At 37.6% G+C, this 27,999-nt stretch overlaps 1 protein-coding gene across 1 annotated transcript in view; it reads right to left on the bottom strand.

The window, feature by feature from the left end:
- CCDC14 (coiled-coil domain containing 14) overlaps positions 1-18,346 on the bottom strand; it is a 49,317-nt gene extending 30,971 nt beyond the window's left edge. Inside the window, exons 1-9 of the mRNA XM_045812611.2 lie at positions 18,173-18,346; positions 11,504-11,559; positions 11,108-11,180; positions 10,802-10,871; positions 10,591-10,710; positions 9,307-9,543; positions 9,104-9,195; positions 7,506-8,004; positions 5,418-5,559 (exon numbers count right to left, since the gene is read on the bottom strand). Of these exons, the coding sequence (XP_045668567.2) occupies positions 5,418-5,559; positions 7,506-8,004; positions 9,104-9,195; positions 9,307-9,543; positions 10,591-10,710; positions 10,802-10,871; positions 11,108-11,180; positions 11,504-11,559; positions 18,173-18,346 (1,463 nt within the window). The remainder of the gene's footprint in view (positions 1-5,417; positions 5,560-7,505; positions 8,005-9,103; positions 9,196-9,306; positions 9,544-10,590; positions 10,711-10,801; positions 10,872-11,107; positions 11,181-11,503; positions 11,560-18,172) is intronic.
- Positions 18,347-27,999: the final 9,653 nt, after the last annotated feature.

Genomic DNA, 27,999 nt, shown 5'->3' with positions numbered 1-27,999 from the left:
AGGATATAAAAACATTAATTTTGGAATTTTTATTGTCAAGATAATTAACGAATTCTATTCTGTACCTTAATTCCCACAGTTGTCTTAGTTCTATGTATAGATTCAATATTTATCTCTAATCCACTCCTTTATTTGAATTCATCTCTGGGTTGATTAGAATTTGCCATTCAACAATTTTTTTAAATAATTTTTTATTATGTTATATTAGTCACCATAGAGTATATCCTTAGTTTTTGATGTAGTGTTCCATGATTCATTATTTGTTTTTAAAGGAGTCCAAGGGTGCTGTATTTTCTAAGTTCTTGCACACTTGAGATGATGACTGTTGCTTTTACAGCAGAAGGATTGCTGGGCCACATATGAGATTCTTGGGGCATACTTTCTTTCCCTTAGATCTTTTAATGTTCTATGATTTTTGGGCAATGAATATTCCTGTGAAAAGGCTGAGGCCAGCCTGATATTTTTCTCTTTACACATTATTTGTTTTTATTTTGAATGTCTATAAAAGTTAATTTTATTTTGTCCTTAAGATGTGCTGACTTTATTAGCTTGATGTGGTGACTGTATTAGCTTATGTCTTGGTGTTGATCATTTTAATAGTTTTTCTGGGATCCTGAATGCCCTACTGATCTGCTGACACAGATTTTTAGTAAATTTCCCTTTATTTACATATCTTTTAATCTTGTCTTTAATCCATTTGTTCTGTTCTCTTTATCAGGAACACTCACTATGCCAAATTTTGCATTCTTTATTTCTCTTCCATACGTATCTTCTTTAAAATAATTTTCAATTATTCTCTTTGTATTTTGTTTTATTTCTTCAACCTTATCCACCACGCCTCCAGTCATTTAACAAACATTTATCAGAGTGAGTGCTAGGCACAATTCTCAGCACTGGAAATAACAGCAGCAAACAAAAGAGAAAAAAATTTAGCCTTCTCAGCCTTCTCAAATGTACACAGACAGAAAAGAAAACAGACGTTACCAGAAGCTAAGGGGAAGGAAGAGACGGAATTACTGTTTAATGGGTACAGAGTTTATGCTGGGGATGAAAAAGTTTTGGGGACTAGACAGTGGTTATGGGAACACAGCATTGTAAAAGTATCTAATGCCCCTCAAAAGTATACTTATAAAATGGTTAAAAGGATAAATATAATATCATATATATTTTATCACAAAATAAATCAATAAAAATTTTTTTAAAAGGGTTTGGTAAGAGGAATAAGCTAAAGGTGGTAGGAGACACTGAACTATGAATTTAGTAGCAAATGTAACAGAAAGATTTTAGGGGAAAAAAGCAAAACCCCCAAAACAACAAAATCAGCATTCATATTGCTTAGGTTCTAATGAAATATAATAAGTATCCTAATGGAATATAAAATACCTGACTTCATGTTTGTTTTTTTTTAAAGATTTTATTTATTTATTTGACAGACTGGCAGCGAGAGAGGGAACACAGCAGGGGGAGTGGGAGAGGTAGAAGCAGGCTCCCAGCACAGGAGCCTGATGCGGGGCTCGATCCCAGAACACCAGGATCAAGCCCTGAGCCAAAGGCAGACGCTTAACGAGTGTGCCACCCAGGCGCCCCTGTTTTCATTTTTGTAAGATGTTTTGCTTTTATTTTCCTGAGCTCATTTAATTCACTTTTCTTCTCCTTTCCTTCTCCTTCTCCTCCTTTAAGCATTCTCTCTTTTCCTGCCTCTAAGAAGGAACCTATTATCTTTAATTTCCTTGAAATATGGAATACTGTTTCAAATTTTCTTGGGTTTTCTTCGAGCAATTCATCTCGTGATGTTTATTCTTGACCCCTTTTATCTCTTTTGTCAGTTTGTTTATTCTGAATGCTATGCAAAGCTCTCTCCTATACATTCCTTCTTCCCATGTTTTTTTTTTTTTTTTTAAGATTTATTTATTTGACAGAGAGAGAGACAGCCAGCGAGAGAGGGAACACAAGCAGGAGGAGTGGGAGAGGAAGAAGCAGGCTCCCAGCGTAGCAGGGAGCCCAACGCGGGGCTGGATCGCAGGACCCTGGGATCAGGCCCTGAGCCAAAGGAAGACACTTAACGACTGAGCCACCCAGGCACCCTCTTCCCATGGTTTTTGTGACATCTCTTTCTCCTGGTTTTGCTGCCACTTCCTTAGTGCTCCTTCTTGGGTTTCTTTCACAGCTTCCTGCTCCTGTGTTCTTTCCTTAAAAAGCTGTTATTTCCCAGCACTCCACCCTTGGCTGGGTTTCACACACTATACCTTCCTGGTGAATTTACTACTCACAAGCTGATAATAAATCACTTGTTTTTAGTCACCATTGTCTCTAGTGCCTACAACAGTGCCAAATCTATAGTAAAAGCTCAATAAAAATGTGTTTAGTGAATAACTTCCAAGTCTGGATATCTATCCTGGGTCTTGTTCTGTGCTCCACTTACACCATATAGATCTCCAGATGGTCTCAATGACAAATTTGGCATGTCTAAATCTTAACTCACTGGCTCTCCTACATCTTCTATCTCAAAAGTAACATGAAATAAACAAATAAACAATATATTCTTCCTTTAGTAGCTTCCATCTGGGAGAATTATGTTACCATCTGTCAAATGATCAAGCCAAAAAACTGAATGCCACCCCTTGCTCCTCCCTCTCACTCCTATTTCATTTTTTTTGTTCTGTGAGTACATAATGGTCTCATATTTGAGTCTATAGTCAGGAAGTGGTCATGAATTCTACCTTGCCCTATAAATATTATGGAACTCTCTAGCGCAATGGTTCTTAACTGGAAGAAGTCCCCTCCCAACGCTCATGCAGGAAATTTGGGCATGTGCCAGGGCTTTTGGTGGTCACAACAAATGGGGCACTACAGACATTTCATGGGTAGGGACCAGGAAGGCTAAATGTTAAGCCTTTTATCAGAAGTCCCAAATAAAAACTGTGCAGCCCAAAATGCCAAAAATGTCCAAATGCCATAGAAACATTGCATCTGGCTATTTTTTTTAAGCCACAAGATGGCAATAAACTCCACGAAAGTCCTGAAAGATCGCTTTTCTGGCTAAACAGAAACACGTAGTTTCTAAATGTCCAAACAGGAAAAAAACTTTTCTGATTGAAAATGCTGAGAAACACTTCTGAATGACCCTATGTATTCCAACTTTGATTTGTAATGGAATTATAGATGATTCTTTCTAAATTCAGTTACCAAAGAGGCACAAAAATTCCTACCCCTCTGCTGGAAACCTCATTCTACTAAAAAGACAAATTGACAAATTCTTTGTTTTTCAAACATTTCATTTTTAGAAGGTCAAGTAAACAGTGGGAATAGCATGCTATATAATCTTTGTCCTCTAAGGACATAAAGCCAAAAAGATCTGGTGCCAAGTCTGAAGAATAAGGTTAAACATCAAACTAATTACTTTTTAAAAAATTAAAAACAAGCTGTGGACCAATAAAGTAGTAAGTCTCATTTTCTTAAGTGGCTTATAAATTAGCTCCCAAAACAATTCTAAAATGTTCTAAAGAAGGGACGTAAACAAGAACCACTGATATCCCCCACGGGCACATGTTAAAATAGATAATATTCTAAGACTAAGTTCTTATTTAAAGAAACCAATTAGTTGACAGTCATAGCTTCAAAAACATGCTTTTTTCTTTTTTTTTTTTTTTTAAGATTTTATTTATTTATCTGACAGAGAGAGAGACAGCCAGTGAGAGAGGGAACACAAGCAGGGGGAGTGGGGGAGGAAGAAGCAGACTCCCAGTGGAGGAGCCTGATGCGGGGCTCGATCCCAGAACGCTGGGATTACGCCCTGAGCCGAAGGCAGACGCTTAACGACTGAGCCACCCAGGCGCCCCAAAAAACATGCTTTTTTCAAAGAGCTTACAGTACACAGTTTGCTAGTCCACAAAATACACTTAAATACTGAAGTCCTGAAGTATAAATAAGTTAGATTCTATTTCCTAGCAGAAGCAATGCAGAATGTAGAAATTAAGATAATTTGTTCTCTAAAATCAAACTACCCAGTTTGAATCTTTTTATATATGTGACTTTGGACAAGTTACATAACCTCTCTGTGCCTTGGCTTCCTCCTCTGTAAATGAGAAAAACATAATGCCTACCTCATGGAGCCATTCTGAGAATTTAAAGAGATGACACATATAAAGGACATAGGCTGGCACATTAGAAACATTCAATAAATGTTAGTAGTAGTATTAGCTGTTACCATTACTATTATATATTCATACTTGTTTTTTATTTTGAAAAACTAATACTATTATAAGTCAGAACTGAAGACAGTATTATTAGAATTTAAACCCAGCAATCCCGTCTTATATCACAGTATCTTAGAGACTAATGACCTTTAGAGAAATAATCCTAAGCAAGTAAATCTCACTAGGTGTCATGCCTTTGCAGTCTCCAGATTTATAAATTTGACCTCCTCTCCAACTAGGAATGCTATTTTATTGCTTTCTAATTTCTTGATAATGTTTGTGTAGGTCCTTGCAGTTCCTATCTGGTACTCAGCTCATGTAACCATAATACCCGCTCAGGGCGCACGCACACCGCAGGGCCGCAGAAGCACCAACACTGTATTCTCATTCTCTGCAAAGTACACACCTACGGTAGCAGCCTTGGTGGCCATCACTGAAACATTCAAAGTTAGGACATTGCTAATAATATGTGACTTCCTACATAAGTTAAAATAGCCAAAAGAAAAAATATCTAAGAATTTAAATGAGTTTTTTTCCATGTCTGAGCGTGGTGGGGCTACTGGTGCTCACCCCATCGGGTTCTCCTTTCCTCCCGGACTGTATGGGCAGTATGGGAAAATTCTATGTCCCAAATCTTTACATTAGGCAGGGCCATATGCCTCATTTTAGCCTACAAAACAGAAGTAGAAGTGAGACTATCACTTCTGGGCTAGGGTGTGTAGACTTGGTCTGCCAGATCTGTGTTCTCTTTTCCCTGAAAAACATGTCGTATGAGAAGGTGGCCTCATGAGATGGAGGGAACCTAAACCCTGAATCATAGGATGAAAGAGGGTCTTTGCCGACCCACATTGGTCTTGGCATAAGGGAGAAAGAAACTTTGGCCATGCTATGCCACTGAGACTCTGGAGTTTGTTACTGCAGGACAACCCAGACTAGTCTGACAAATGCCCTGGGGAACTTCATTTTCCTCTCTATATCCTACCAACCAGTGAGACAATGGAGACAAAGGAAGTGGGAGAAAATATGTACTAGCGAGCAGAAGTAACGGAAGAAGAGTTAGAGAACGCTGGCAACGTTTAGAAATGGAGAAGTAAAAGTAGAAACGCAGTGAAACAGTAAATCTATTTTTCTTACAGAGTCCTAGATAGCTCATTTGGCACCTTTGTTCTGGCCACGGGACATCTTTGCATATGACAAAAATATTCAAAGAACGATTTGTACCTGCGTAACCGAGCATTCTCACTTCTTAGTGGTTGCATGGCCAGTGCTATTTCAACTTGAATATTTGTGTTTCCACTTATTGCTGGAAGCAGAGATATACACGCCTCCAATTCTGCAATCAACCTCTGGATTTCTGAATCCTCTATGAAAGGGAGAAGAAATAAGTAATAACAATACTGTAAATTATTTTTGGATAAGATTATTCATGTGTATTACTAAAAAAGAAAATTCTCCAGATATATACATATTTGCTATAAACAAACAACTTAATTACTCATAAATGTGATGTATAAATCCTATTTTCCTCTTTCCTGTTGCCTGCATTTGCTTATTCAAAAAAATTCTAAAGAAACTAAATTCAACAAACTAAAGATTAATCTTCTATCACAGAATTAGTGATTTTTTTCAGTTAAAGAGTCTAGTAGGAAGATAGCTGACATGTCTCCTAGCTTACATTCCCAAAGGACTATTGGACTCCTATCACTGCTGAAGGGTTTCCTATAATTGATTACAGTAATGACATTTACAATACATCCTTTGATCCTGGCATAAGTAAATAATTCACTTTAGGTGATTCAATTTGGTAAAATATTGAGGGAGGATCTACTCTGATAAGATTTTATTATTTAATTTTATAAAATAGATTTAAAACAACCAGCCACACCTCATTTGGTGTCCACATCAAAAGCAGTACCATTTTTGCTATTTTTTGTGGGGAGTGGATGGTTTGGGAGGTAGCAAATAGACACAGGGAGAAGGTGGATTTTAGATCTTTTGTCCTTTTATATTTGCCCCTTCATTTCCATTCAAATTTTCCGTGGACTGAAAACATTTAATTATTATAATATTTACTTTCTCAAATCCAAAAGAGGTAGAAAGTATATTCTAAATTATAAAACTTTACTCAATCCCATGGGTATTTTAACACCCTGGTGTAAATAAAGTACATGTACACAGTAAACATCTGTGACCAACTATTGAGAAGCTCCCTACCAATCCTTTGTAGAGTGGTTTTGCTCATAAGCACTGGAGGTAGAGATCTGGGCTCCAGCATTTTCTAGCAATGGAACTTTAGTCAAATTACTTAACTTCCTGAAGCCCAGATTTTCGATAGTTAAATGGAGATAACAATGTCTCATCGGATTGTTGTGAGGATTAAATGAGGTAATGCATATAAAACACTCAGCACAGTGCTGGGCACATGGTAAATACTCAATAAATGACAATATTGTTACTCTTATTATTATTGTTCCTACGATTAAGTATTTGGTTAAGAGAATAGTAATAAATTGAAGGTCTGAAAACACAGAGATTTTAATATATTAAACCTTCAGATTAATAGTGCTATGTTCCTGTAACACATTTTAAGATTTGGAATTTCTTTTTGTCAGTCTGCAAATATTAGGTATTCAGTCAGTGCTTCCACAATCAATTATTGTGGTTTCTAAGATGACAAATCTGTAACTCACTCCAAGTGAAAGCTATTAGCATATACACATAATGAAAACAAATGAATACAACTTGGCTCAAATATCTCATAACTCCACCTTAGACATTTTTCTTAATTTAATTTAAAAAAACCCAAAAGTAAACTGCAAATGGCATTAAAAGGTTTGGATTACTTCTCAAAGTCAGATTTGTTAAATCTTATAACAACTGGTTATTAAAGAAATGATGGGAAGAAAATCTCTACATTTTTTTAAAATAGCAAAAATTACCACTCCATTTAAGGGAGTTAATCACCTTTAGGGCTCTTCTAACCCCTATAAGTTTATGGCTATAAATTCTCTTTGGTTGAATCTTCTCAAGGTCCTTTTGAATCAAGTAGAATGAATACACACTTGCAAATAAAAGACTGTTTGATACTCTCTCATACATTTCAAACCCACAGGAAACAAGAGGGATCAAAACCTAGAAAGTAACAAAATAGGCAGAACTCACTTCCTTACTAGCTCAAGACATTTCTGTGGAAAATACCACAAACTCCATGTTGACCATTCTAAATATAAATGATGACTAAATACTATGACATTGCTCTCTAGCATTAACACCACGCTACAGAAAATTATTTTAAAAGTGCTCATATACCTTGCTCTGCTAGCAGGGCCTTGAGCTCTCCCAGCAAATACTTTAGAGTTCTGGCTTTGTCGGCACTCTGGTTCACATTTTTTGCCTTCTGCACATCCTTTATTCTTGAATCTCTCATGTGTATGTTTAAATCCTTTCCTTCACTTGTGACTTCTCCAGTTTGTTCTCTGGCACAGTTGTCTTCATTACTGGACGGGAAAGCTGGCGGCAACAGAGTGGGGCTTCGGTGTGTCTGACTGTCCGGATAAGAATGCAATAGATTCATGTATGTTTGAAAACACTTTAGTAGGTCTGGTTCCTTAGGAACTCCTTGCTGTGGCAGAATCCCATTAACAAAACCCAGCTGCTGGAATGGTGGAATAGACGGTTTGTCAGTTTTGGGCAGGCTACAGGGAACTCCAAGACCAGGACTGAAGGAATTCCGCAGGACATCAGTACAGTTCACAGAAACTGTTTTATTTTGTGATGCAAACTGGTTGTCACCATCAGTCTGAACCTCCTACAGACAGAAAAAAAACAAGCCTTCAAAAATGTGAGCACTGACTTGTAGGCATTAAGTATAATAAACTCAAATACAATAAACTTGCAGGATGGAGTTATAGCTTACCAGTGAGGTAAGCTGGATTTCCCCGGAGCACAATATTCTAGTTTTTTAAAGCTTATTAGTTAGCTCACTCTGCATGATGGGAACATTATAAAGCCATGACTAAAACTGTGTGCAAATATCACACATGGTTTAAAGGCTTTTCAAAAATCAGTCCACCTTGGGACTAAAACAAACTTCCACTTTGGGAAATTGCATTGCAAGAAGATAAGCTCAAATGTACAAAAAGCTTTTGCACAAACATGTTTACGGAAACATTATGGTAGTAAAAAACTGTTACTTAAATGTCCTACCGTAGGGGAGTAGTTACATGGACTACAGTATATCCACTAAATAGAGTACTAACACATAAAAAATTTACAAAAGGTATATATTAATTGAGAAACATGTTTACAATAAAATGCTAAGTAAAAAAGGTAGTATATAAAACTGTATAATTTAATTATGACTATATTTTTATTTATTTTTTTAAAAGATTTTGTTTATTTATTTGACAGAGAGAGAGCACAGGCAGGGGGAGCTGCAGAGGGAGAGGGAGAAGCAGGCTCCCCACTAGCAGGAAGCCAGACGATGTGGGGCTCCATCCCAGGACCCTGGGATCATGACCTAAGCTGAAGGCAGACGCTTAACCAACTAAGCCACCAGGCGCCCTTATGACTACACTTTTAAAAAAAAGCAAACTTAAATAAAAACCAGAAAATAAAACCAGAGAATTAAATGATTGGCAAGCGCTCTATCAATATGTTAATAGCAAATGTGCTTAAGTGGTAGGTATGGGTGATTTCTTTTTTCTGCTGATCTCTTTCCCTCCCCACCCCCCAACCACTGTCCTTAATGAATGGATAAAACTTTTCCAGTAAAAAATAATTTGAAAAAAAATTCATATTTACATCTTAGGGCATTATGATACAATCAGTAAATTCAATTTTTCTCTCTTAAGGTGACGATTTCTCAAAGCAAATAATTGCTTGTATAATGTATAAACTGTACCCACAGAATGAACCACTGGAGGGCAGGATGGATGCTGAAGTAACTGGACTGGGGTGGAAGTAGAGAAGCCACTAGAATGTAGAGTTGCCTGAGACTCTAAAAGGTAAGAGGGAGAAAAAGTTATCACATCTCATACTGCTTTTATAATAAGTAGGCAACTTAATTAGAGTTTATATTCATGCTTTTTAAAATAACATTCATACTAACCAGAATCAGACATGGTGTGGCAAGGTACAGCAGGAATACCATTAGGGTTGTTCTTTGAAGCTGAGTTATTCATCAGTGACATTTGAGTCTGCACATGCTCACAGAGGGCTTGGTATATTATGGGTGAATACATTCTATAGTGATCTTGCAGTGACCAATTTTGTGGTATATCTGATGAGCCTCTCTCACTTCCAGCAGAAGCTTCATTAGGTATATGTTTCTTATTATCTGAAGATACTAATATGGAAGAAGGAAAAACAAATTCTTGAAATATGATTCTTCAAAAACTTTTACCATAAAATATTACGGAAGAAAAAGACTCTCAGAAATAGCTCAATTTATCATATACTTTGTAGAAGGGCTTTACCAGTATCACCCCCTAAAGAAAATCACCTCAAATTCTCTTTTAAAAGTAGTTAATGGATTGTGTATGTTCTCCAGTCAAAAATTATCTATACTACATCTTTAAAATCTCTATTAAATGGTATTTGTAAAATGTCTCCTTCAATTACAAGACCCCTCTTTAAGGATGTTATTTCCAAAATCCAGTAAAACTCTACCTTGCTCCTTGTCCAGTTCATGCTTTCAGGGGAAAACAGAATAAGAGAGACAGGATACTCTGTAGCAATTTTGATACTTGGACCATTAAAAAAAAAAATCAGAGCTTTGAGAGCAAGAATAAAAGTGTACTTAATCTACACATTGGGCCCTCAGACAAAATCTTAACTAACCTGGCATTTAAAGTTGAGTAATAAACCTACTTATAATATATACACATAAAATGAATCTAAAATAATTAGTATCTATAAGTATGCACATGAAACACAACCCATCTGTGGTTATTTATAGAATTAAGTGGCAAGGAGAACAAAGATAACTCTATATATACCTCCTAAATGCTATTCTGAGTTTGACCCTTTTCTTCTACAAAACCTAGTCAGTCACTTCTTCTACTTTTCTTCTTGGGAAAGTGATGGTAAACAAAGTAACTATCCAGCACTTAGAAGCGGAATAGAGAAAGAAAAGCGTAAGCACACACATACACACCTGAATAACCACATATTAGTAAAATGAAAGACCAACTGCATACTCCCAATAATTCTCAAAACTCTCAGAATTAAAAATTATATATATTTAAGATTTTATTTATTTTTAAAGTAATCTCTACACCCAACATGGGGCTTGAACTCACAACCCCAAAATCAAGAGTCACACGCTCCACTGACTGAGTCAGCCAGGTGCCCCAAAGATCATATTTAAACAAAAAAGAGAAAAAATACTTACAAATTTCCTTCCGGACTCCCAAAGGAACATATTTTTCATGTCCTTTCTTTTTAGCTCCAAATCTTTTGCCTTCTAAGGATCTGGGATTATATCTATTTTCTGAATATGCTATTTCTGAACCTATTAATAATTAAAACAAAAATTCATTTGCATTAAGAGAATTATTTGAGAAAAGGTGATTAGCAAAGAGGTATTTAAAAAATTAAAAAACCTGAATCTTCATTTCTCAAAATGTCCCTCAGCAAAGAAGCACAACCATCAAGCCCTTGTACAGTTTCAGTCTGTAAGGAGAAAGTCATTTAGAAATGCAGACAAAATTTTAGTGCAGGGAAAAAAAAAAACAAATTATGTAGTTTCAAAATTTCTTTTTTCAGAAGCAATTTATTATTGGTAGAAAACATATTTTAAAGTGAAAAGCCTTCAATACTTTACCTCTGAATTTTTATTCCCACTTCTTAGCTTTTACCTGAAGATTAATTAAAATAGTGTATATTGTATCTATTCAGTTTAATCTTACCTGACTTTCTGATTCAGAATGGATACTATAGCCAGAATCTGCATTAAAACGTGATATCTTTCTTAACTGGGTCCTAGAAAACAAGTTCATTAATATTTTCACAAATACTACAAAATTTTTCTTCCAAAATATATTAATAAGTAGTCATTTTCTTCCCAGCAAAGGTTGGATAAGAAAGCTTGTCCATAAAATAGATTTATATAGGATTTTATAATGATTATAAGGACTATTAAACACCAGAATGATCAACATGAGTAGATATGGAAGGTTCCTCCCCAGAGTTTGTGAAGGTAGAGACCTGTCCAGTTTTCTGGGGTAGGCAAAATTTAGTGCAGCTCAAAGACCTGAAAAGTTTCTTGAGATTTTCTGAAGTTGTAAACTTCTTTAAGTACTTACCCTTTCTTTCCATTTGTTAATTTAGCAGGTCCAGTGTGTTTTCCTGAAGAGAACACCTATGATATAATGCATTATATTATAGTAAATATACAAACATTGCTCTATTATATTCTCAGTAGGCTGTCTTGACAAAACCTGAAATGTTGTTTCCTTTCTTTTTGTGGGAAAAACATGACAAAATTTACCATTGTAGCCATTTTTTTAGCGTACGTTCCGTGGCATTAAATATATTCACACTGTGCAACCAACACAACCACCCATTTCCAGAATCTTCTCATCTTGCCAAACTGAAATTCTGTACCAATTAAACATTAACTTCCCACCGACTCCTGCCCCCAGACCCGGGCAACCACCCTTCTAATGTCCGTCTCTATGAATTTGACTACTCTAGGAAGCTCATATAAATAGAATCATACGGTATTTTTCCTCTTGTGACTAGCTTATTTCACTTCAACTAATGTCTTGTAGCAAGTGTCAAAATTTCCTTCCTTTTTAAGGCTGAATAATATTCCATTTGATGTAAATAGCATGTTATTAATTTTTTATAAATGTGATATATCCTGTAAATCCATATTTACAATTGAACTCTTATTAATAAATTGTTCTACATAAAATGTCAAACAAACAGCACATATATTTGTTCCTTAAGTCTGTGTAAACTGAAAACGAAGTTGAGATATTATTTTAACCAGAAGTATCTACTATAGTAAGTTTGGACTATACTCAATCTCTGAACATTTTGTACATTCCAAGTCTTCAAAACATAAAATTAATTCAACACATAGCACAGAGTTCATAACTCTGATTCTATTATTTATCCACATTGTTTAGAATGCCTGACAAGACCAGCCCATGAAAACTATCTACATCGCATTCTCTTACTGTCTTTTCGAACTCATATATTTTTTAAAACAATTTTATTTTAATAAGTGGGCTACATTTGTGTATAAGGGAAAAAAATGGACTTGCTTTAACATGCATCCAGTGTCTTGAAAGTTAGGCAAGTAAAAGTTCATTGTGTTTGCCTCTTGGGAGGGAAAATGAGAATCTGGGGGACAGAGCAAGAAGGGAGACTATCCATGGTATAACTTTTTATATCTTAATAACAGATAACTACAATCTCTATTTAAAATATAATTTTTAAAAAGATTTTACTTATTTATTTGCCAGAGAGAGCGCGAGAGTATAAGCAGGGCGAGCAGCATGCCAGGACCCTGGGATCATGACCTGAGCCGAAGGCAAACGCTTGACCGACTGAGCCACCCAGGTGTCCTTAAAATATAATTTTTAAAAGACGAGTTAAATTCCCTACTCACTCCCTCATTTCACCCTTCAGAAGTAGTCACTGTTCGCAGTTAGATTTATGGTTTTTCTTGACATGTTACATATTTCATCCCAAGATAGCTTTGAGCAGTAACTATTAAACTATCTGGAGTTACATGCAGCTGAGAACACATTTTAAAAATTGGGTTAATAGAGTTATACTTCTTCTTGAGATAATTTGAGATATGAGGGAGTCATAAGGCCAGCAATGAGCACCGACGTTGTAGGAAACAAGACCCTATGTAGCATTGCTTGGCTGCTCCCTGCATGACACCCTCAGGGTCTTTCCCTTTGGTACATACATAGGTTGGTGTTCTGGCCAGAATCATAATAAAATTCCAAACCATGGTGCTACTATGTTCTGGACCAAGTCCAAAAACAACTACCACAATTATATTTCAAAAATTTTTTTAAATGTATACAGAGGTAAACATATAGCATAATTGTAGGATTACATGACATTTCTCCATAAAGTTCATCAAAACTTTTTTTGTTTTGATACAGATACAGAATTTCTGTATACACTTTACCCAGATTCCACAACTGTTGATATTTCACTATATCTGCCATGTTCTCTCAAAATATACATAGTAACACAATATACAAAATATAAAAAATACATACAAATAGTATTATTGTTCTTCTGAAACATTTCAGGGTAAGTTGCAGGTATGATATTAAATATTTATTCCTAAATATTTCCTAAGAACAAGGTCACTTATATGACCACAGTATAATTACCAAAATCAGGAAATTAACAATGATACTGTATTATAAACTATAGACCTTACTGACATTTTGCCTATTATTCTAATACTGTCCTTTATTTTTAAAAAATGCTGATCCGTGTGCAATACAGGATCATATGCTGCATTGAATTGTCACACCTCTTAGCCTCCTTTGATCTGGAATAGTTCCTCAAGTTATCACTCATTGTCTTTTTAACCTTCATATATTTAAAGAGTACAAGCCAGTTATGTTGTAAAATGTCCCTCCAGACATTTAAACTTGTCTGATTTTCCCTCATGATTAGATTCAGGGTGTTCATTTTTGGCAGGAATACCACAAAAGGGAGGTTTTGTCCTTTTTTTTTTAATGTTTTTTTATACTATGTTAGTCACCATACAGTACATCCCTGGTTTTTGATGTTGTCCTTCTTATGAGTATGGACATGGCATCAGTTTGTCCCATTACCGGTGATGTAAACTTTGATTATTTAAGATGGTGTCTGCCAGATTTTTCACCGTAGGGTTACTATTTTTACCTTTGTATTAAGCATTTACTGGGCAGATACTTTGAGATCATGCAGACTTCCTATTCATCACATTTTCTCCCAGTAGTTTGAGCATCCAATGATGATTCTTACCTTAATCCACTTGTGAAATGGTGACTTGTCTAATTTACATCATTTCTTCTACATTTATTAGTTGGCATTCAACCCTAGGTAAGCACTTTTCCTTGTTTGTTAGTAGGGACTCACTGATCCCTATTTTATTCAATGGGTTATGATCCATTATCATCACTACTTAGAGTATTTTGATGCTCCAATTGTCCCAGATTCTGCCAATGGTAGTCTTTTCAAACTGGCTCTTGTATCATTTTAACATGTCCCCATTATTTTTTGAGTATCCTTACTTTCTGCAACAAGATGCTCTGGGCTCATCCTTTGGTTTTGTTTTTCATTGTAGTAAGAACACTTAACATGAGATCAACACCAGTTAACTACAGGGACGATGTTGTATAGCAGATCTCTAGAACTTATTTATCTTGAATAACTGAAACGTTATATTCACTGAATAGCAATTCCCCAATTCCCTCCTCCCTCCAGTCTCTGGCATCTACCATTCTGCTCTCTGTTTCTATGACTGTGACTATCTTAGATTTCTTATGTAAGTGGAATAACGCAATATCTGTGTCCTTTTGACTGGCTTATTTCACTTAGCATAATATCCTCAAGGTTCATTTATGTTGCATATGGCAGGATTTTTTCTTTTTTAAGGCTGAATAATATTCCATTGTGTGTATATAGCACTTTTTTTTACCCATTCATCCACCAATAGACATTTAGGTTGCTTCCACATCTTGGCTACTGTGAATAATGCTGCAGTGAACACAGAAGAGCAAATATCTCTTTAAGATCGTATTCTTTTGTATAAAAACCCCGGAGTAGAATTTCTGGATCATATAAGAGGTCTATTTTTAACTTTTTGAGGAACTGTCATGCTATTTTTTATAGCAGCTGCACCATTTTACATTTTCACCAACAGTTTTTAAGGGTTCCAATTTCTCCATATCCTTGCCAATGAGAATTGCCATCCTACGAGGTGTGAGGTGTTTTCTTATTGTGGTTTTGATTTGCATTTCCCTAATGACTAGTAATGTTCAACACATGTGCTTACTGCCCTTTTATACATCTTCTTTGGAGAAATGTCTATTCAAATCCTTTGCTCATTTTTTAATCAGGTTGTTTTTTTTGCTATTGAGTTGTAGGAATTCCTGATATATTTTGGATATTAACCCTTTAGTAGACAGAAGGTTTACAAATCTTTTTCCCCACTTCATAAGTTGCCTCTTCACTCTGTTGTTTCCTTTACTCTGCAGATGCTTTTTGTTTTGATGTATCCAGGCTCAGCTTATAATTTCCCTGCTTCGGCTGTGGAGTTGACCACTCCCCCATGCAGTCGTGGTTCCTTTTAGTGGATGATGATATTCAGAAACCAAGACCTAGGCACTAGCTATTGCTACTGGGACTTCCAGTCTTTTTTCATATGAATTATTTACTTAGCCATAATGACCAGCTAGTTACAAAATCTTATGATTTTATTTTTAAATGTTTCCATATTAGCATACTTTCAAATTTTTTTAAATGGTTGTATAATATTTCCTTGAGTGGAAGTAATATGACATATCCTTGGTTTGCTTCATATTTTTCACAACTGAAAAAGAAGCCTGAAATAAACCTCCTGATATACACACACAAAAAAAAAAAAAAAGCCTTTTCATAGTCAGGATTAAAAGCTTATTTATTTGGTGAAAAGCCATTATTCATTTAATAGCCCTTGATACAAATTATAAAAATACTCTCCAAAAGGAGTGCCCCAAATCACAATGCATGAGACAATCGTTTTGCTTTATCTCACATTTACTTCCACTGGGTATTATCCTTAAACTATTTTTCTTTGCTATTTGAGAAAAATACAAGCATTTCTTCCAAGTTCTATCTCCTACCAACAAGCACAAGATAAAATTACATTTGTAGAATAATTTAGAGTGTTCCAAAGTCTTTCATTTCCATTTAATCCACACCCCATGATTTATTATTTATGTGAAGTAGGAACCTAAGTTTCAGAAAGGAGGCTTGTTCAAAGTCATACATCTGATTAAATATAGTGTAATGTTTTAAAGAATGGACTCTGGCACCAGCTTTGTGGGTCTGAATCCTGCTGTTAATGAGTTTTGTAACTATAAGAAAATTATTTGAGCCCTTCATCCCTCAATTTCCTCAACTAGAAAATGAAGAGATAATAGTATCTACCTCATAAGGCTATTATATTAAAAGAATTATGTGTGCTATGTAAAAATACTTAAGAATAGCATTTGTCACACGAGCGCTACCTAAATGTTAGCTATTCTTATCGTTAAGACGGTTGTAAACTGTTTTTAAGAGGACCAAATTTTGGGGGTGCCTAGGTGGCTCAGTCATTAAGTGTCTGCCTTCCCCTCGGGGCGTGGTCGAGCCCCACATGGGGCTACCTGCTCCGCTGGGAAGCCTGCTTCTTCCTCTCCCACTCCCCCTGCTTGTGTTCCCTCTCTCGCTGGCTGTCTCTCTCTCTCTCTCTCGGTCAAATAAATAAATAATCTAAAAAAAAAAAAAAGACCAAATTTTGTTGCATACTTATGCCAAGAGTGAAACAGATGTTTTACCAGGTTCTCAGTTAATTTCCCCAATTCTTTGAGGCAGAATGATACCTATATACACTTATTTTATAGCTAAGGGAAAGGAGGCTTAGAGAAGTAAAAAGTACTTTAATTAATATCACTACCACAGTAGTGGCAGAACTGGAATCTAAATCTGTAGGTGACCATAATTACAAAAACCATGTTTCTCCCCCCCCTCCCAACTGCACATACTCTGAGTTCACTCAATAGAGGAGAAAGATCTATAAGGGTGAGGATGGTCAGGAAGTACTCATGAAGAAAGTCTTTGAGCCAGGTCTTGAAAAAAAGTGTAAGACTCACATTAATGGGGAAGACAGCATCACAGGTGAGTTGATAAATGGAGATTAAAAAAACAGAGAGGTTGGATATATTTAAAGAGGAATAAGATCACTCTAGATAGCGAGTCTCCGTGAAAAATAGTTGATTCATTACCCAAAAATCTACCATATGCCACGTGCTGTCGTAAGCCTTGAGGATAGAGAGATAAATTGTGTAGTGAGGTAGACAGATTGGCAACGTCTCTAGCCTGAAAATTGGTTTGATTACGGTTGTTAGCACCGAGCACAAAAAGGGCGGTAAGGAGCGCCCCAACAATGGGGATGTGCGAGTGCTAGGCAAGCCTTCTATAAGTGGCCCTTGAGGTGAGGAGGCGATGGAGAGTGGAGGTACCAGGAACAGAAGGGCATTCTAAGCAGGACAGAAATGAAAGTGCAAAGGCATGGAAGCATGAGGGGGTATGGGGCATTCAGGACATTGCCGAACAAACAGGTGAACAGTGCTGGATACTTTTGGAATGGAGGCGGGGTCTGGGAAGGAATGCACTGGTGGGATCAAAAAATGGCTGTGCTGACAGGCCAAAGTACTGCGATCTTTACCTTGAAAACGAAGTGTTCGTGTGGATTTTTAAGCAGAAAAGTGAATCATTTAGTTTACAACGAGGGGCGTGCATTTGAGAAGGCTAAGGCTGAAGGCGGGGGCACTAATTGGGAGACTAGTATTTACTAGTGGTAAAATACCAGCAATTGTGACGGAGGACGAGCTAATAGCGGCACTAGGTGGAAAAGCCGAGAACCTGGATTTGACGCGACACAGTACTGAGCCTTGGAGAGGGTAAGTCACTCCACCCAGGGCGGAGGCTGGACTCGAACCCGCGCCTTACACCAAAGCCAGCACTCTGGAGGACTATTGCGATTAAAACAGAATATACATCTATGGGCAGAGCGGCTGTGTTACGATGTTAAGATTGGGTGTCCCCCCCCCCCAACTCCCCTTTCTCAGCATTTTTAATGCCGCCGCATTGTCTTTGTTTCTACTTTTTTTTTCAGAGTTTTGCACTTCTCCCGGCACTAGAACCCCCTCAGTCCCTCTCTACCCCCATGGTGGACGCCTCAGGTCCGCAGCCCTCACCTGGCCCGATCGAGATCCGGACCTGACCATCTCTCGCAGCCTCAGAGAAGCCCAGACGGAGGGAAGTAAAGCCGCCCGATAAAAGGAATTAACCGCCGCGGACTCCCGGCCCCCCTTGGCCCGCCCCCCAAGCTTCCGCTTCCGGGAAGGAGCCCGCCGAATGCCGCGCCTCATAGTCTCGGGAGTGCAGCCGAGGCCTCTCCAGCACGCCCAGCGCTGCGCTCTGGGCGTGCGCAATAGACCTCTTCCAGCCGTGGGCTCGTCACACACAGGCAGGGAGGGTGGGAGAAGCCCACAGAACGCGAGCGGGGCGGGGCCGGGCTGGGAGGGGGCAGGCTGGGGGGCGGGGCCGGGCGGGAGGGGCGCGGAGTGGGCGCGCTGGGCTGAGGAACCCTAAAGAACTGAGTTCACTGCCCTGTTGCCAGGACTTCTGGTGCAGGAGCGCTACCCTGAACGAGCTGGGGGAAGTGGCGACAGTCACTCGCCAGGGCTAGAGGAAGGGACTGAGGGAGAAGGCGGATAGATAGGTTTCAGAAGGAATTGGTTCGCTCTGTGTTTTGTGTACCATTTTGAATGGTTTTGTTTTTTTATAATCAATAAAAATCAATCCTCGGTCTGGTTATCTTTGCGTAATTGTGATGGCAATTTCAAAATTATTCGCTGTGGTCCTTGATCTCAGAATGGTGCTCATTAGTTGGGATTTTTGTTTTACTTCTTTGCATAGTTGTTTACTCTCCAATCGAGGGAATTACTGTTAATAAAGAATGACTCAGTGTTCCTATATTAGCATGTTTCACGGTTTTTAATGGGAATTAATCTTTGGTGTTTAAGGCATTGAGTTTTGGGTTAATGTTTTAAATCAAATTGTGGAGAAATTAACCCAACTGATTACATTTTTTAATAGGAAGAAGAGCTACTTTTTGAAAGTCTTAGTTACAATTAAAATAAAAATCCCAAAACTAAAAGCATACTGATTTGGGGAAACTAGGTATTTAATAAATTTAGCTTTGTATTGAATTAGACTTGAAAACCTATCCCTTCTTCATCCTTCTCCTATAAGTGTTTAACATAGTTACTTGAGATTACAAAGTTTTTTTCCTTAAGTTGACTTGATTTTTAGAAACTACACATTTTTCTTAATACATGCTCATTTTTGAAAATATACATAAGAAATGAAAAATCACCCATAACCCCAGGAAGTGCCACACTTAGCAGTTTGGTGCATTCCCTTCTAGATTTTTTCCAACTGTGTATATATGTATAAATATATTAAAACAACAATATGATATGATGCATATTACTGTAACATGAGAGTTTTAATATCAGCATCGCTTCTCAGTAATTTACAATTACAAAATGGCTGCCTGGTGTACCATTTTCCTACTGTTTGGAATTTTATGCTCCTCCCCTCCTTTTTGTTTGTCTGCTTTTTGGTTTTTCCTTTTTCCCCCTCTTTTTTTAGTTTTTAAGGTAATAGCTTCCAGTGTTTCTGTCTTTATTTTTTCAACTTTTTTTTATTGTGGTCAAATACACAAAACATAAAATATACATCTTAGCCATTTTTAAGTGCACAATTCAGTGGTACTAAATACATTCATAATGTTGTGCAACCATCACCATCATCATCTCCAGAACTGTTTTCATCTTATGAAAGTCAAAATGCATACCCGTTAAACAACTCCCCATTCCAACCACCCCCCCGAACCCCTGGCAACCACTATTCTACTTTCTGTCTCAATGATTTTGATTAAGTACCTCATATAAGCAAGATCACACAGGGGCGCCTGGGTGGCTCAGTTGGTTAAGCATCTGCCTTGGGCTCAGGCCATGATCCCAGGGTCCTGGGTTGGAGTCCTGGGATGGAGCCCTGAGCCCGGGATTTGGCTCCCTGCTTCTCCCTCTTCCTTTGCCTGCCGCTCCCCCCTGCTTATGCTCTCTGTCAGATAAATAAATAAAAATCTTAAAAAATAAAAGATCATACAATATTTATCCTTTGTGACTGGTTTATTTCACTTGTCTTCAGAAGTTCATCCATCTTACAGCATATGTCAAAACTCCCTTCCTTTTTAAGGCTAAATAATATTTCAATGTATGTATATACCACATTTCGTTTACTTATTCATCTGTTGATGGACATTTAAGTTGCTTCCACATTTTAGCTATAGTAAATACTGTTGCTGTGAACATGGGTATACCAATATCTCTGCCAGACCCTGCTTTCAATTTTGGGGTGTACATACTCCGAATTGCTGGATCATATGGTAATTCTATTTTTAATTTTTTGAGGAACTACCATACTCTTTCCCACATGGCTGTACTATTTTATACTCCCACCAATAGTGATAGCGTTCTAATTTCTCCACATTCTCCCCCACACTTATTTTCCATTTGTTTTTGTTGTTGTTGTTGTTTGTTTTTGATAGTAGTCATCCTAGTGGGTGGGAGGTGGTATCTCATTGTAATTTTGATTGGCGTTTCCCTAATGATTAGTAATGTTGAATCTCTTTTCATGTGCTTATTGGTAATTTGTGTATCTTCTTTGGAGAAATGTCTATCCAAGTCCTTTGCCCATTTTTTAAATTTAAATTTTAGTTAACCTACAGTGCAATATTGGTTTCTGGAGTAGAATTCAGTGATTCATCACTTACATATAACACCCAGTGCTCATCACAACAAGTGCCCTCCTTAATACCCATCACCCATCTAGCCCAAACCCCCCACTGCTCTCCATCAACCTCCGTTTGTTCTCTATTGTTAAGAGTCTCTTATGGTTTGTTTCCCTCTCTCTTTTTTCCCCCTTCCCATATGTTCATCTGTTTTCTTAAATTCCACATATGAGTGAGATCATATGATATTTGTCCTTCTCTGACTGACCTATTTCACTTACCATAATAAACTCGAGCTCCATCCACCTCATTGCAAATGGCAAGATTTCATTCTTTTTGATGGCTGAGTCATATTCCATTGTGTATATGTACCACATCTTCTTTATCCACTCATCAGTTGATAGACATTTGGGCTCTTTCCATAGTTTGGCTATTGTTGATAATACTGCTATAAACATCAGGGTGCAGGGGCACCTGGGTGGCTGAGTTAGTTAAGCGTCTGCCTTCTGCTCAGGTCACGATCCCAGGGGCCTGGGATCGAGCCCCACATCAGGCTCCCTGCTCAGTGGAGAGTCTGCTTCTCCCTCTCCCTCTGCCCCTCTCCACGCTTGTGCTCTCTTTCTCTCCCTCCAAATAAATAAATAATCTTTAAAAAAAGAAACAAACAAACCAAAAATCCTATCGGGACGCAGGTGCCCTTTCAGATCACTATGTTTGTATCCTTTAGGTAAATACCTAGTAGTGCAATTGCTGGGTTGTAGGGTAGTTCTATTTTTAGCTTTTTGAGGAAACGCCATACTATTCTCCAGAATGGCTGCACCAGTTTCATTCCCATTTTTTAACTGGGTTGTTTGTATTTTTGGTGATGAGTTTTGGAGTTCTCTACATATTCTGGATATGAATATCTTATCAGATATACAATTTATAAATATTTTCTCCTATTCTGTGGGTTGTGTTTTTACTCTCTTGATACTATCTTTTGATGTACAAACTTTATTTTCACCAAGTTTTCGGTTTGTATATTTTCTCTTATTCCCGGTGTCTTTAGTGTCATATCTAAGAAATCAATGGCAAAGCCGATGTCATAAAATTTTGCCTTAGGTTTTCTTCCAAGATTTCTATAGTTTAAAGTCTTATATTTAGATCTCTGATCTATTTTTTTAGTTAATTTTTGTGTATGGTGTCAGGTAAGGATCCAACTTCATTCTTTTGCATGTAGCTATCCAATTTTCCCAGCATTCTTTGTTCAGAAAACTGTCCTTTTCTCTATTGAATGCTCCCTTGTCAAAAATCATTTTACAATATATGTGAGGGGTTATTTCTGGACTATCAATTCCATTGGTCTGTATATTTACCATTATCCCAGTACCACACTGTTTTTATTATAGTAGCTTTGTAATAAGCTTGAAATCAGGAAGTGTGAATCATCTAGCTTTTTTGTTCTCTTTCAACCAATTGTAATTGGTTATTCAGGTCCCTTGAGATTCCATATGAATTTTAGGAAGAGGTTTTCTATCCCTGCCAAAACGGTCACTGGGATTATGATAGGGATTAAGCTGTAGATCTCTTTGGATAATATTGACATCTTAACAATATTAAGTGTTTCAATCCACGAACATGGGGTGTGCTTGCATTTATTTATGTCTTTAATTTCTTTTTTCATTGTTTTGAAGTATTCATTGTACGTCTTTCACCTCTTTGATTAAGTTAATTCCTGAGTATTTTATTCTTTTTGAAGCCTATTGTAAATGTGATTTTTTAAATTTCATTTTCAGATTGTTCATTATTAGTCGTATAGAAATGCAACTAATGTTTGTGTCTTGACTTTGTATCCTGCTGCTTTGTTGAACTCATTCATTTAAGTTACAACGGGTTTTTTGGTGCAATCTTTAGGGTTTCCTACATATAAGGTCATACACTCCGTGAACAAAGATTATTTTAGTTCTTCCTTTCCAATCTGAATGTGTTTTATTTCTTTTTCTTGTTTAATTGCTCCGCTTGAACTTCCAGTACTATGTTGAGCAGAAGTGGTGAAAATGGGCATTCTTGCATGTTCCTGATCTTAAAGAAAAAGCTTTCAGTCTTTCACTTTTGAGTATGATGTTTGCTACAGGTTTTTCATATATTGCTTTTATTATGTTGAAGTAGTTTCCTTCTTTTTTTTTTTTAAAGATTTTATTTTTTTATTTGGGGTGAAAGAGTAAGTGGGAGGGAAAGGGAGAGAGAATCTGAAGCACACTCCACACCAATCACCGTGCCCAGCACAGGGCTTGATCCTACAACCAAAAGATCATGACCTGAGACTAAACCAAGAGCTGGACTCTCGGCCAACGGAGCCACCTAAATGCCCCAAAGTAGTTTCCTTCTATTTCTATTTTGTTGAATGTGTTTATCATAAAAGGGTGTTGAATTTTGTCAAATTTTTTTGAGCATCAGTTGACATGATCATGTGGGGTTTTTTTCCCTTCATTCTGTTAATGTGGTATATTATATTGACCATTTTTTTTGTGTGTTAATCCATCCTTGAATCCCAGAAATAAATCCCATTTGGTCATGGTGTATAATCCTTTTAATATGCCACTGAAATCAGTTTGCTGGTATTTTGTCGAGGATTTTTGTGTCAATATTCATAAGGGATATTGATCTGTAGTTTTCTTGTAGTGTCTTTCTTTGATATCAGAATAACACTGGTCTTATAAAATGTGTTATGAAGAGTTCTCTCCTCTACAGTTTTGTGGAAAAGTTTAAGAAGAATTAATATTAGTCCTTCTTTAAATGTTTGGTAGTATTCACTAGTGAAGCCCTCAGGTCCAGGACTTATCTTTGTCAGGAGATTTTTGATTGCTGATGCATCTCTTTATTAGTTATAGATCTATGCAGATTTTCAATTTCTTCATGATTTAATCTTGGTAGGTTTTGATTTCTGGGAATTTTTTCCATTTCATGTAGATTATCCAATATGTTCATAGTACTACCTTAAAATATTTTTGTATTTTTTATTTCTGTAGAATCAGTAGTACTGTCTCCACTTTCATTTCTGATTTTAGTAATTTCAGTCTTTTCTCTTTTTTTCTTAGTCCATCTAGCTAAAGGTTTATCAATTTTGTTGTTCTTTTGAAGAATCAACTTTTGGTTTCATTGATTTCCCTACTGTTTTTCCATTCTCTATTTCATTTATCTCTGCTTTAATTATTATCCATTCCTTGTGCTAGCTTCAGCTTCAGTTTTTCCCTCTTTCTTAGCTTTTTAAATTATGAAGTTAAGTAGTTGATTTGTGATCTTTCCTTTTTTAAATTTTATTTATTTATTTATTTATTTTAGAGAAAGAGAGAAAGCACACTCAAGCAGGAGGAGGGGTAGAGGGAGAAGGAGAGAGAGAATCTCAAGCAGACTCTGCACTGACCACGGAGCCCACCAGGGAGCTCAGTCTCACGACCTTGATATCATGACCTGAGCCAAAATCAAGAGTCGCATGCTTAACTGACTGAGCCACCCAACTGCCCCTGGCTTTTCTTGTTTTTTAATGTAAAACATTTATAACTATACATTTTTCCCTGAGCACTACTTTCACTATATCCCATAAGTTTTGGTATGCTCTGTTTTTTTCATTTGTTTCTAAGTGCTTTCTAATCTCTTGTGATTTCTTTTATGAGCAATTGGTTAAGAATATGTTGTTTAATTTCTACAAATTTGTGACCTTTGTGGTTTTATTTTTGATTTCTAACTTCATCTTGTTGTAGTTGGAGAAGATACTTTGTATGATAGTCTACCTTTTAAAATCTATTGAGGGGCGCCTGGGTGGCACAGTGGTTAAAGCGTCTGCCTTCGGCTCAGGGCGTGGTCCCGGCGTTCTGGGATCGAGCCCCACATCAGGCTCCTCCGCTATGAGCCTGCTTCTTCCTCTCCCACTCCCCCTGCTTGTGTTCCCTCTCTCGCTGGCTGTCTCTATCTCTGTCAAATAAATAAATAAAATCTTTAAAAAAAAAATAAATAAAAATAAAAAAAAAATAAAACCTTTAAAAAAATAAATAAATAAATAAAATCTATTGAGACCTAATTCATGGCCTAACATCTGGTCTATTCTGGCAAATGTCATTTGCGTTTGAAAAGGATGTATATGCTGTTGTTGGTTAGGATGTTCTGTATATGAGTTAGATTTACTTGGCTTATTGTGTTACTTAAGTCCTGTATTTATCTTCTGTCTAATTGTTGTATCTAATATTGAAAGTGGGATATTCATGTCTCCAACTATTATTATATGGCTGTTTATTTCTCCCTTCATTTCTGTCAGTTTTGCTTTATATATTTTGATGGTCTGTTATTAATGGTTATTCAGGACTCAGCCCTCTGAGCCTGATATGGAACTTTAGGTCCCTCTAGTGTCATGGTTAGTGACTCTCCCTGGTCTAGGCAATGTTTTATAATTTAAAGCGTTGGGCCAATGGCTTTTCCCATTGGCTCACTTCTGAATCGTGAAAGTCTCTGTTCATGTTAACTAAGTTCCAGTTTATAGAAAACAACTAAAGTTGCAAAGTATATGAAAATCTAAAAACACAGTTAGGATTTATAGCCAGGATACAAATTTCAAAAAGAAAGCAGCTGTGGACTAGATTATAAATTAAACACTGGAAGAATGAGCTCAGTTCTGCTTAGGAAGATCCCAGGCTGCCCTGTTGCTTTTCCTGAAGCCATTCAGTGCCTTTTGGAATTATGCTTAACCTAAGGGTTCTTAACCTTTTTTGATCATATACAAATTTGATAATTTGCTAAAAGTTTTCTATTTCCTTTTCATACCTAATTTAAAACCAACTTTTCACATGTGATTGTCCAGCTCCTTCTGTTGCCGGGCCCTGGTGAGCTTGGATGTTGGTTAACTAAGGATAGTTAGAGAAACTACCTGATTGAACAGTATCAAGGACAGAAAGGACATAAAGCACGGAGAACATGGAACTGAGCCATAATCTTTGCATTTCCCACTGAAGCTTTAAATGTATATGCAGTCTTCACTTTAATCAAAATATCTTAATTTAGTAAAGAAAGAGCCCACTTCTTTTTCTTTATAAAATCTTGATTTTATTGCTTCCTGAATGTTTTTCTTTTTAAAGGAGAAATATAAACCATATCTTACAGGAGTCTCAGGTTGACAGCTTAACTGAGGTCATACTAGGATTCAAATATTTTTCTCTTTTTTCATGTCATAATAGGAAGGCCAATGGATGGATCCGACAAGGGTCTATTAGCAGCAAGGACCAAGAAAGCCCCTTTGGAATGAGCTCATCATAAGGAAGAAACTGTTGTTTGGCACAATGTGCCAGGTTTGAGGGTCAAGTGTGATTAGAACACACATAGTGTCGGTTGCTAATTGCCCTGCAGCCCCTACTGACTTGTGCCTGACCCAAGGAAAGAAACAATTGTGATGAAAATGCTAAACTTTTGTTTTATCAAACTCTCTGAAAGGCATCGTAGCAGATGTTGGTGGTACCCCATATGCAAATGCCTTCAAAGGCTGCTTCTCGTAAACACCCATGACTTTCTACCTGAGAGCATTTTTCCTGCAGCAAAAGGAGCAAGCTCAGGCCTTAAGCCAGGCAAGCTGGAAATGCCAGTAAGTTAATGCCTCTGGAAACAACCCTCAGCCAATGACAGATGGGAAGTTGGTGAGGAAGCAGCCGGTAGCCTATGATGAAGAGCTTCCGCATCCCTCAGGTTGAGATAATTCTTAGATGTGTTCTACCGTGTCTCCTGGAGTCCTCCAGCATGACTGGGCTTTAGGGATAAGTGGCTTGATAACACACTGTCTATTGGCTGTCTTTCCATCACTTTATTACTTTTCCTACTCCCTTTCTACTCGTCCTGGGATTGCCTCCTAAATAAACTACTTGCACTTAATCCTTATCTCAGAGGCTGTTTCTGGGGAGAAACTGCTAAAAAAGGCATTGAGCAAACAAGGCACCCAAGCTTGGAGTCCGACGGACCTGGATTCAAACTGTCTCACCAGTGGCAGTGAACAACTTAATTTCTCTAAGGCTGTTTCTTCGTCTATAAAATGGGGAGAATAATATTGACTCTACAGGGTCAGGTTGTAAAGAAAATTTTGACAATGTATATAAATACTTGTGCATAGGGGCTGCACATAGTGCTTAATACATGCTGGCAATGCTCATTGATACCATCTTTATAATACTGCGAATGCAGCGCGGCACAGGCGGAGGTCAAAGCTGGTTTTCACCTTCGGGATGACCTCTGAAGGAGGCTGATTTGGCAGATGTGCTACAGAGGCTGTCTCTGAGGAGCAGCTGGGGCTTAGCAGTCTCAGTGGCTTAGAGGAAGCATTGCCATGGGCGAGCCAGGGCAGGACAGGAAAATGGCGGACATCACGTGGTGGTTTAGAAGACGAGCAGGTGGCACTGCTAGTTGTGCTGAGTTTCAACCGGTGGCCGCAGCGCCATCAGTGACTTCGTATCTGGGTCCACTGTTCCCGCTGATGGCTGTGGTTTCATTAGCCTCGCTCTTGAGGGATTATGCTCAGGGCTACGGAGGTTGAGTTTCTGGTTTCAATCTGTTTTCTCAAACATACAAAGGCCCCTTCTGCTTCTATAATGTTTATGACCTTAACCTGATGTTTTAAGGCCTTTCAAATTGGGGTTATTTCCTCTGCTCCCCTTCACTCCCCACCCCCAGGCAAGATCATATTGGAATTCTCTGATGACAGTGAAAGAGAAATGGAGAGACTGGGGCAGGTTGAAGGATTTCACTCACTCTCTAACCCCAATTAATTCCAGTGCCAGGATTCACCTGCAGGGCTGCAGCCTTTTCCAACAACCGAAGGTACCAGAGTGGGTATCAATGACAGGCTGCTTTGGCTAAGATGGCAGACAGCAGGGGGAACTGGTTATTGCCCAACCCCTGCAGGTGTGACCGGATGACCAGGGCGGGTAGCACGTGTTTCAGCTCTATTTAGTACTTCACTCTAGGCCAAATTAAAGGACCTCTGGTGACGTCCCTTCACAATATTCTTTTACTGATTTAGCACTAAGAGATGAATTTCTCCCCAATTCAGAAGGAAGATACGTGTAAAGGAAAAGGCACGTTAACATGATTCTTATACAAAAACAACTTTCAAGAGAGAAGAGTATCAGAGAGAGAAGGAATTCGGCAACCTTGGCACACCCGGCCTTGAGAACAATAACCTCACAGCCTGTTCTTCTCATCTGTTTCCTC

This window comes from Ursus americanus, chromosome 4 (genome assembly GCF_024610735.1).
Source record: "Ursus americanus isolate L20-20 chromosome 4, mUrsAme1.1.p, whole genome shotgun sequence".
Taxonomy (NCBI): Eukaryota; Metazoa; Chordata; class Mammalia; order Carnivora; family Ursidae; genus Ursus; species Ursus americanus.
This window is presented reverse-complemented; position numbering and strand designations above follow the sequence as displayed.